General features: G+C 47.9%; 1 protein-coding gene and 1 non-coding gene across 2 annotated transcripts; both read left to right on the top strand.

The window, feature by feature from the left end:
* The first annotated feature begins 196 nt into the window (after nucleotides 1-196).
* Nucleotides 197-267, top strand: trnag-ccc. The gene has a single exon. It is a non-coding gene; the product is annotated as a tRNA-Gly (tRNA).
* A 700-nt stretch (nucleotides 268-967) lies between these two features.
* fbxw10 (F-box and WD repeat domain containing 10) lies at nucleotides 968-5,014 on the top strand. The gene is made up of 12 exons (XM_034559337.1): nucleotides 968-1,472; nucleotides 1,674-1,826; nucleotides 1,968-2,098; nucleotides 2,188-2,289; nucleotides 2,389-2,495; nucleotides 2,587-2,790; nucleotides 2,881-3,002; nucleotides 3,164-3,318; nucleotides 3,439-3,581; nucleotides 3,961-4,119; nucleotides 4,211-4,401; nucleotides 4,488-5,014. The coding sequence occupies exons 1-12, from the start codon at nucleotides 968-970 to the stop codon at nucleotides 5,012-5,014; spliced, it is 2,499 nt and encodes an 832-aa protein (XP_034415228.1).
* The last annotated feature ends 5,410 nt before the right edge of the window (nucleotides 5,015-10,424 follow it).

Raw genomic sequence — 10,424 nt, 5'->3', positions numbered from 1 at the left:
AAAGGTCGACATGTACGTCCTTCTGTTATTCTTTTTCCCAAATAAAAACAGTAATTAAATTGAAATTATCTTAGTTGACGTTCATTTACTAAATTCCCCGAAAAGAGTAACATTTAAAACACTTTACACCACCTTTATTTTGGTGAATTTAGTGCCGCTGAGTACTTAACGTCTGTGTTCACCTCCACTCACAAGGGCGCCGCTGGTGTAGTGGTATCATGCAAGATTCCCATTCTTGCGACCCGGGTTCGATTCCCGGGCGGCGCACATGTTTTCTTTCTTTCTGTCTGACACTTTTGTTGTGAATGTTAAATTTACATTTGCTTTTGCTGGATATATTCACAAAAAAAATACACATTGTGTTCATATTTACTAATGCAAACTTATAGCACACTTTATTGTTCCATTAAAATATACTTTCTTGGTCAAGTCCCTAAATCATGAGGCGCACAATAGGCATTGTTTTTTAACATTTTTATTCATGTATTAATTTGACTCAAATAATTTTGCAAATAAAAAATACTTTTAAAACATACTATACTTTACGATATTACATTTTACTTTAATTGTTATATTGCTGTACTATACTATAGATTATGTGATACTATATTATTACATTGAACCTTTTATACCCAATTACACGATACTGCACTCCACCATATTATGTATTATATTGTAGTATATTAGTCTGGTTTACACATATGCCAGACAATTAATAAAATTGTCTTAACTTGCTCATGAATAGTTTCCACTTTGACTTATTTTATTATCAGTTTTCTTCATATGTTTTTTGTCTATAACACAATCGAGCAACGTCCATCACAAAGACGCCTGGGGAGCATCCAACCTGTTGTCTGGCAACCCGCTGAATGAAGTGGTCCAAAGAAACAAGAAGCAAAAAACCAACAACAACAACGACTGTTGCCTCGCGACGCCACAGCCAACAGAGAGCAGCACAGACGTGGAAATGAAGTCAGTGGAGTTTGGTAGAAGTGCGTCGCACCGGGAAGCGGCGGAGGGCTGCCCCGGCATGTGCGGCATGTGTCCGTCGTGCGTCTTTGCGCCGACGCCACCCGCCTCCACTCGGTGTCTGTGGAAGGTGTCGGATGAATTCAAGAGGAGGTTCGTGGTGGAGCTGCTGTTGCGGTGCAGGAGCACCCGAGTGCTCGAGGGCATCCACGGCGTGCTGTCCGTGGCCACGTCGGGGACTTTATTCACGTACGCCCGGTCGAGGAGCCCCACCTCCCCGCGGGATTACCCCCGCCGCGCTGCAGACCGGCCCCCGGACCAGAAACCACTCGGCATGGACGTGAATGAAATCTGTCTCTGCTTCAACAGCAGCCCCGAATGGCAACAATCACGTTACCTGTGCCGTCTGTTTACCTTCTGCGACTGCGAGCTGTTACGCATGGTGGCGAATTTCACCAGCGTGCTCCTGGTCAGACATAAACGAGGGTTTCTGCAATTTAATGGTAAAAAACCCCCCCAAAATAGACGTTTTATTTACTTAATTCCTGGTAAAAAGAGTATTTTTACTGCAGTTCACAGTTTCACCGCTAGATGTCGACAAAGGGCACACACAGCTGCCCGTTCAAAAGATGGCTTTTCATTTATGGAGCGATTGTTTATTTTCATTATTAATACTTCTTAACATATGGGAATTGTACGCACAGTGAGTCGTGGCAGTACCAATCGGATAAGGTATCAAGACTCGGAGGACCCTGCTCTTATGGTGGTGCCCGGATCCTCGAAATCTGTATCTGGAGTGAGCAAACACCGAGACTTCATAGGCTGCCTACCGGTGGATCTGTCAAAGAGGGTTTTAGGTAAGGCAACACACATGCAGGCTGCCAGAATAATATATTATATAAAATATTATATTTAAAAAAAGTGTTTTGTCTGTAAACTTGTACTGTTATTAATATTGTCTCGACGTGTTGCTGCTACAACCTGCTGTCTTCTCCCAGGTCTGTTGGACGAGCGCACGTTGAGATGCTGCCTGAAGGTTTGTCAGTGCTGGAAGCGTCTCGCCAAGGAAACCGTGGAGGAAATCAAGTTCAGGGTTCTTTTTCAGAGTCAAATTGAGGCAATGATGAAGGTGGATGATTTAGTAATATGGATATACAGTAATAAGTCAAATTGTGAAATTATTTTTAAATAGAAATGTCTGTCTTCTTTCTGTTCTAGAAGTGCACGAGTATTAATAAAGTCAGTCCTACTTACGCCAACATCGTGGAAGTCCCCGTCCCCGTCAAGGACGATGAGAAAGTGGATGTTGGAGTCCAAAAGGTCAACGGATCGACGCTGCAGCTCTATGAGGTCTATTCTTCTGCATCAGAAAATCGTTCGTAAATCGGTGGGTTGTCTCTGTGGTTTTGGTTTTCGCAGGTCAAGCCTTTCGAAGCCGCTTACGCCAAAATCAAAACCAAGACGGTGCCGATGGAAGAGCGAAATGTGTACTGCGGTGCGTATTTTAGCACGGTGCTGCTCGCCAAGTGAGTGATGTTTCGATTTCGCACGTCGGAGGGAAAAAAAACACAAAACAACATCACTGATGTCGTTAGGTTGTGTTTATGTTTTCGACAGACAAGACCCCCATCGGGTGGTGGACTTCAGAGGTGGACCGTTAATGGCGACGGGCTCCAAGGACCGCGTGGCGCGTCTCCTCCACGTGGCGTCCGAGACAAAGGCCGTGGCGGCGCTGAGCGGCCATCTCGGCAGCATCCGGGCCGTGTTGCTCTGCGAGGACAGAGGCCTGCTGATGACAGCGGGCTGCGATGGGAGTATCAGGTGAGGAGGAGGAGGAGGAGGAGGAGGAAGAGGAGGTGGAAGCTCATGTGACTGGGTGGGCGTTAACCTGTCGCTCCATCACACCTGTAGGTGTTGGAGTCTGCAGACTGACAAGTGTGAGATGGTGCTGCACGGTCACTCCGGCACCATCAACTGCCTCGATGTCCACGCCGATAGACTGGTCTCAGGAGCTAAAGACTGCAAGGTCAAAGGTCAGCAGATTGGGAGCTTCTGGCCATTCCAACACATCTACTGTCAATCACTTCCAAGGAGAAGGCTATCTGGAAACATCCATTCCTTGTATCCAATCATTATCAGTATGTTTTAACTTGTGTGTGTGTCCAAGTGACCTAATTGTAACTATACCCACCAGTGTGGTGTCTGCAGACTGGGAAGGACTTTGAGGATTTCCAGTTCAAGCACACCGATCCTATCCAGTGTGTGAGGATAAACGCGAGCGCGGTGTACAGCAGCTGCAGTCGGGGCCTCGTCAGAGTTTGGGACATGGAGAACGCGTCGCTGCTCAGGGTGAGAATACAATGAACTACACTTCTACATCGAGTTCAACCAACGCGATTTCATGGAGAATTGATCACATCTTTGCTTCCGTTAATACTTTTTTTTTTTTCTCCTTCTTTTCCCCCGAAGGAGATCAACGCCCACGAGAACTCAGTGAAGTGCCTGTTTGTCGACGACCGGCACTTTTTGTCCGGGGACTCCGGCGGTCGGGTCATGGCCTGGAGCGCCAGCTGTGACGCCGAGGAGTGTCTCATGACCTTCAACCACCCGAAGTGAGCTGGAAGCCTTTCGCTGCAGATGCTCTGAGCAAATCATTTGTCTTATACACTCGTGTAACGTCAAATCTATGAGTTTTTTTTCTTGTTAATTGAACATTTGAATATTAAATATTTAGAATACATTTTATCCTCGTGAAATGACAACTTTAGTCTTGTAAATCTTGTTATTTTTCTCAGTATATTACGTCTCTCCTCAGGATCCACAGTTTCTTTTCTCGAATATGCATAAAAGTTACTTTAACATTTGGTATTTTTACTATAGACAGCGTCTTTTTTTGTCAAACATACTACTAATAGTACTAATAGTATTACGAAACATACTTACTGTGTCTGATACGCGTTCTAATAACCATAAACGTTGACGTTCCTGCAGGGAGGTCAAATCTCTGACTCTTGTTTACCTCCGCGTCATCACCGGCTGTGTGGATGGAAAGATTCGCATTTTTAATTTCCTCACCGGAGATTGTCTGAGGGACATCCCGGCAGAGGCTCAAGCCGGCCAAATCCTGTCCCTGCACTTCCACGACGAGCGGTGAGTCAGACGCACGTTCACCTCGCTGTAAAAATACTTCTTCGGGATACATTTGCCTCTCATGCTTTCTTTCTACGGGCCGTCCAATCAGGATATTAGTGAACGCCAGGTCCGGTGTGAAGCTCTACCAGTTCGCCAAAGTGTTCTGGGATTACACGGAGCCGCCGGAGGGGATCCGGGTCGGTTCGGCTCCCGAGAGACCGCTCAGAAAGCTTCCCGTCGTCTCTGAGCCGCTCCACCGCACCCGCTTCCTGTCGGCCCCCACGGCGTGCGGAGCACAAGGTAAGCGTGCTCGACCACGTGTCACAAATAGAGGGAAATGTGTGTGTTGAGACCAGCTGTCACGAGGGGAAACGTTCCCTCCACAGCCAGAGAGCGCCGCGACACCCCGAAACCGTCGCTGATGCTGAGCGAGAAGGCGACGAGTGAGCGGACGAAGAGGAGGGGGCTCCATCGGCCCCTGACGCGCGACGCCATCCTCCTCAGGGTCAACGCCGTCCAGAAGGCGCAGTGCATGGACGAGGCCGCCGTCAACATGGAGTGCAACGCCGGGCTGCGAGACTCCTGGGGCCCTCGCTCGGCACGGGACCCTCTGCAGAGGCGGAACCGGCAGGCCCGGACGTGGAGCGCTCACGACGTTCACCCACCGAGGGCCGAGACCTGCGTTCCGATTTTGAAGAGAGCCGGCGGTCAGAATGTGACCAGAATGTGCACCGCGCCCGGCGCCGTGAAAACCGGCATCAGCTTGCCCAGGATCAGCCTAGTGGGTCCGTTAAGGGTAGGCGGAGGACTCACAGTGACCCAGCTGGAAGATTGTCGGGTCAAGAGGGATCTCGCTCGCGGCCGTGAGCACAAGCTGTCCGAGAGGAATAAGAAGCCGGAGAAAACCTCGTGAGGAAAGTCACATTTATTCTACTTTTATGACATAATGTGTCCGCGGAACTCTCCATTGCTGTGTGGAGATCTTTGTTTCTCTCCAAAGGAGCCACATCTTTAAATGTGTGCGTTTCATTAAAGCTCCACTAGAGGTCACTGTTGTATCATCTGATTGTTTCTGGACTCTGGATTATTACACCGTAGTTTTGCAGAATGTTATTTTGAATCTGTTCATTTGTAGATTATTTAACAGTGGTAAGATTTTTCTTCGGCATTTAGCATTAAGCTACATTTATATATTTAGTTGATTTAAATAAAGGGAGGAGAAGCACAGTTTTTCTTTTACATATTTAAGGTAGTTTGCATCTATAGTTTGAGTGGACTGAAACTTTTAAAACAAAAAGTACTATTTTTTGCTGTTGTCTTATGTGATTAACTCGACAAAAATGCCTCTTCAAGATTCCCACCGTTATAATAATCAGTGCCGGCCACTTTAACATTCGCTGTCTGTGAGTGTTTTTCTGTAGGGACTCTGTACTCATTGACCAATTTTCATCCTGGAAAAAAATTTAAAAAACTCCTTCACCAATCAAGCAACAACAAATCTTTGTGTATTTTCTTATTTTATTTTTGAAACGCGTCTGCGGTACTTCAAACCAGACGGGCGAAGTCATCAGACTGAGTTTTGTCCCCATCCAGAGAGACGCTTCACCCTGCCACCTGCCCCCTAGCCCTGCCGCTGCCTCCGGGGGCATCATTAGGGGCGAAGAGGTTGAAGATCAGGGAGAAGGTTCCTCTGCTTTGACAGCAGCAAGCACAACAGCTGGGCACCCGCGGAACAACAAAGGGCTCACGAGGAGAAGCGACCGGCTAAGACGTCCCACTCTGGAGGAGCTCTTCTTTTCAGGAGCGTTCTGCTGCTAATTAATTTGGTCCGCGGAAAGAATATATAATGCAATCTCCCCCCTATTTCTCTCCATCCCGTGGCAGTGTGACGTAGGCAGACAATGCAAGCTCGGCTTAGCTTCACCATGCAGCACAGCTCCCCCATTGTTTTCATCAGGTAGGGGGGAGTCTCTTGTCCGGGACCGGCCGAGCTGCGGGGAGGGGGTCACAGTGAGCGTAAAATCAAAGCAAAGTTTGGAAAAAGGGAAAGTGTTCATGGAGGAATGCTCTTAGACCTCCTGCTCCCTCCAGCAGGCCCAAGGGGTGGGCTGTGGAGAGGAGGGTGCAGGTTTATTTATGCATGAGCAGAAGCTTGAAAGAAACGACGCTGTGAAAGAAGGTTTTTTTTTTTTAAGGGTCGGGGGGGGGGCGACAAAAGACGACCGCGTGTGACCCGGCCCGACCTTTTTCGCCCCGACATCCATCTCCATCTCCAAAAGCCGTAGTTCGTTTGTCAGATTAATTTTTTTGTAATATAATTTCTGTCGACAGCAGGTTTTAAAAAAAACCCTCTTCCCAGACCAGGTCAGTCCAGGCCGGTCATGGTCGAGAAAATGATTAACCAAATCCCGATCTGCATTTCATTTTTTTTCTTTTAGTTTCGGGTGTATTTGCATGTCGCTCAGACGGTGGCTGACTTGCCCCGGAGCTGTCCAGATATCACACCCGTCACCGGGTTTAACGAGGGCCTCGTCAGATGCAAAAGCTCAACGGATATGCAAATGATTCACCTCCCCTTTGTGAGAAAAGAAAACGACCTCCTCTGGACACGAGCTCTGTATCCTAGAGACTGCCGGAGAGCCGAAGCTAACACCGATCATGAAGGATAACTCCCGAGGCCTCCCCCCCCCCCCGATGGAGAGCGGTGACATCCACACATCGGGGAGCGACGACAAGCGCCTTGGACGTCTTGGACGGCTTCTGAACCCCCCCCCCCCCCCCCTCCTCCTCCTGTTCGGATTCAGTAACAAGATCCATATGCCTTTCTGACCTCATTTGCAGATAGAGATCACATACACGCGAAAGGGGACACGGCCAGAACGAAAGGGAGGCAATTAACGGGAACACCATTACCGAGATACGGGGCTCTGATTAACGTCCGCGGGGCCGGCCCGAGCCGAGCAGATAAGAGGGAACCTGATTGCTCATTGATTGGTTCTCGTTGGGTGGAGTTTGGACCGCGCCGCGTTCGAGGCCCCCTCCCCCCCCCCCCCCCCCTTGATTGAGCCAAAAGAGAGCGGAGTGAAACCGCTGTGACCACACATCAGGAAGATGATCAAAGAGGCTAGTGCTGGCTCCTCATGTACATGACTAACCCCCCCCCCATCTCCTCCATCAACAGATGAGTGTGCTAAGTTGTTACTCACAGATGGCTCCGTGCTAACACGTGTCAAAAAAAAAAGCGCTGATACTGTATGCGCTGCAGAGGTGACACCTGGATTAGCCGAGGCTATCAACGGCCATCTTTTTTTATTCTTCCTTCTTCTTCTTCTTCTTCTTCCGATCACTCTTGATTTTTGATCTGTGCTTATTTCACTACGGTTGAAAGTCTTTCTGTTAATTTATGAATTGTACCGAGATGCGTGACATCTGGAACGCGTTTTGATAAAAAAAAAAACAGAGGCCATGGCAAATATGACAATCAATGTTGGATCTGATCTTTCGGTGCTTGGGGGGCCCTCTGGGGGGGGCCCACTAGACCTGTTCATGGACCCGTTCAGGGGTTAACCCTGAATGGTTCAGCCAATCATAAGTGTGCGTTGGCGGGTTCAAATCTTAAAGCCTGTTTGTATGTGTTTAAAAAAAAAACTAATTTCATAAAAAAGATGCATTATCTGTGTGACCTCACAATTATTTAGACATTCATTTTCAATGTAAATTGCATGTAAAAATCACATTTTACATCTAAATGCACATATGTTGTCTGAAACTTACTTTAATGACTGGCTTTACAATCCGCTCCAATGTGGTATTTATTAGATTTTCATGGCATGTCAGCGTGAATGCGCGTCACTATTAAACAAGAGCGAAGGGTGTCACGGAGTGACCCGTCGTCTCAATGGGCCCCAGTCTTCACCCAGCGGCCCCCAGACACACGCGCGGTGCGACAGCGTTAAGTGTCATAATTTCCCTATTTTCTCAGACGTAAATACGGAGACGTGCGAGTCAAAGGTCGGCTGCATAAAACCTCCCCTTATTTAGAGGTCGGGAGACGGCGTATCGTCTGAAGGGGGGGAGGGGGGGGGGGGGCACCTTGGAACAAGAAGGCGATTCACGGGCCAACGGTTAACGGCAACGAAAAAAAAAAAACGACATCTGACTCGACTTCCTGCCACACAAAAAAAACGAACAGAAAATGAATTGTAACGCCGGGACTACAAAGGCCTTCATGCACCACAGAAGAAGAACAAAAACACTCGAGTGGGTCCAGAGCTGCAGCGGGACGATCAGAGGCCTCTAAATTTCACCGAAGAGCCATTTTTCTAGTAACAGTAATCTTTTGTCACCTACAATAAATGGTTACTGGCAACAATAGCACCTCCCACCAATAACCGCCAGGGTTTCCTATCTAAAGATAAGCGGCACTCCGCTAACAGACATCTTTATCTGGGCTTTTCCTCATAGCTCGAGCACTTCATCACAGCCCGACTAACTATTTAGCTGCTCGCTCGTGTCGAGTACAGTTGTTTACTGTCCTCCGGATCCCGATACCAGGCGGAGCTCTCGGTGTTCGGAGAGGTCACCTGATAAGAAGGGCCCCCAAGGGCCAAAATCTCACTTTTACAGCTTTATTTTGCATTTTTTTTTTTTTTTTTTTAAGTGAGTCATTCCGGTTTTTTTTGTGCATAAAATCCAGAAACTGCAGTGCGGAAGGGGGTGAGGGGGGGGGGGTGAACTGCTGCCCTGGCGCGATAATCTCCTGATGGATGCGGCGCACTACAGTCTCCCCTCCGGGAGGTTATCGTTCCATTTCTTCAAACTTTCTACCTCACGTTATTGCTTCAAACTTTAATCCCCAAAATATTCAAATCAACTTCTGAAAGCGTTTCTTTGCTATTTACCCCGCAGCCGGATCCACTGTCTGTCTTTAACGCAGTCACAACAAACGCCACCTTCCAGACACGATAATTCGACGGCTGTTTCGTACAGTAAATACTCCGTGGGATCCCGGCTCTCGCCTCGCTTGACCCCGGCCCAGGAAGAGCCTTTTTTTGTGTGTGTGGGGGGGGGGGGAGGCCGAGGAGAAGCAACGGGTGTCCTTAACTTAGGTTTTTCACAGCTCAGCGGGTTCCCGCGCATGTTGACACAAGTGCTGGGAAATAACACACAACCCTGGTTGATTCATGCCATTTGTGTTTTTCATTTAGTCGTCATTTTTTTTTTTTTTTTTTAGGGGACGAGGGGATGAAACCGACCCGTATTAGCAGCAGATGTTTTGGGTCACGGAGCGGACTTGTCTGATGTGCTTTTCCCAGGGGCTCGTGCGGCGAGAGGAGCATCACTCATGGACACCAGAGGGGGAAAGCCGTTAAGAGGAAGATGCAACCTGAAGGTAGTGGTTTGTTACTGGAGAGGAGCCAGTTTAAAACTCCTGGACCAGTGGATAATCTGGGGGGCAGTCATGTTGCCGAAAACATCTCCGGCTTTGATTCAAACTGATTTTCTGGTTTGTTTTTGTCCCATTTGTCTGCTCACTTCTGGGTTTGTCCTCCAAACACACACTGACCTCTACTTCTTAAGGACAGTTGCGTTACGTCCTTTTTCACTATTTACCTTCTTCTACAGTACAAAGAAAGGCCACTGACAACAACAAGTCAAGAGAGCCTCCTGAGCCTCCTGCTGGTGTTTCCCTGTTTTGCAGTCATGCTAAGCTAAGCTAGCCAGCTGCTGGCTCCAGCTTCATATTTACAGCGCATTAATATGAGGGTGCAAGAAATGAGCGTGTACAAAATGCCTGTTGTCTCTCACTTTTGGGGCCTAACGGGGTCTTACGTACACATCTGACTGCAAATGTCTCACTGACCTTCAAAAAGGTTTATAATGCCTTGGATTCACGTGAAAATATTCATAAATACGAGCCGTCTCAGTGGAAGAAACCCACACACGTCTCACTGAACCCTCCGCCGGCTTTGTGAAACTCTCTTGAAGTGCACCCATCTTCTGGTATTGTGAGAGGTCTCTCCTCTCTCGGCATTCCACGACTCATCCAATCCCACAGCCCCCCCCCCCCCCCCCCCCCCCCCCCACACACACACACACACACACTCTACAGCTGTTAAAACACCCCATATTATGCTCATAATTGTTTCAGTGTGCGGGGCTGTTATTTTAAATGTGCCAAGCTGGATGAGTCATTTTATTTCTGACTACTGACAGTGCGTTGTGACATTTTATTTTTTACATCACTTTCTCGAGTAGCCGCCTCATTATAAAAGTTGATCAGCATTAAATTTCGTAGTGTAAAACAATAACAAACACTTTTT

This window comes from Cyclopterus lumpus, chromosome 19 (genome assembly GCF_009769545.1).
Source record: "Cyclopterus lumpus isolate fCycLum1 chromosome 19, fCycLum1.pri, whole genome shotgun sequence".
NCBI classification, from domain to species: domain Eukaryota; kingdom Metazoa; phylum Chordata; class Actinopteri; order Perciformes; family Cyclopteridae; genus Cyclopterus; species Cyclopterus lumpus.
The sequence above is the reverse complement of the archived record's forward strand: the minus strand, read 5'-3'. Positions and strand labels throughout refer to the sequence as shown.

What these genes read in the sequence shown, in the direction of transcription:
- fbxw10 (XM_034559337.1), top strand. Translation starts at nt 968, where the DNA reads ATGAAGTCAGTGGAGTTTGGTAGAAGTGCGTCGCACCGGGAAGCGGCG. An exon ending in AGAACGCGTCGCTGCTCAGG is followed by an intron (nt 3,319 to 3,438) that starts GTGAGAATACAA and finishes TTTCCCCCGAAG; the next exon opens with GAGATCAACGCCCACGAGAA. An exon ending in CACGGCGTGCGGAGCACAAG is followed by an intron (nt 4,402 to 4,487) that starts GTAAGCGTGCTC and finishes TTCCCTCCACAG; the next exon opens with CCAGAGAGCGCCGCGACACC.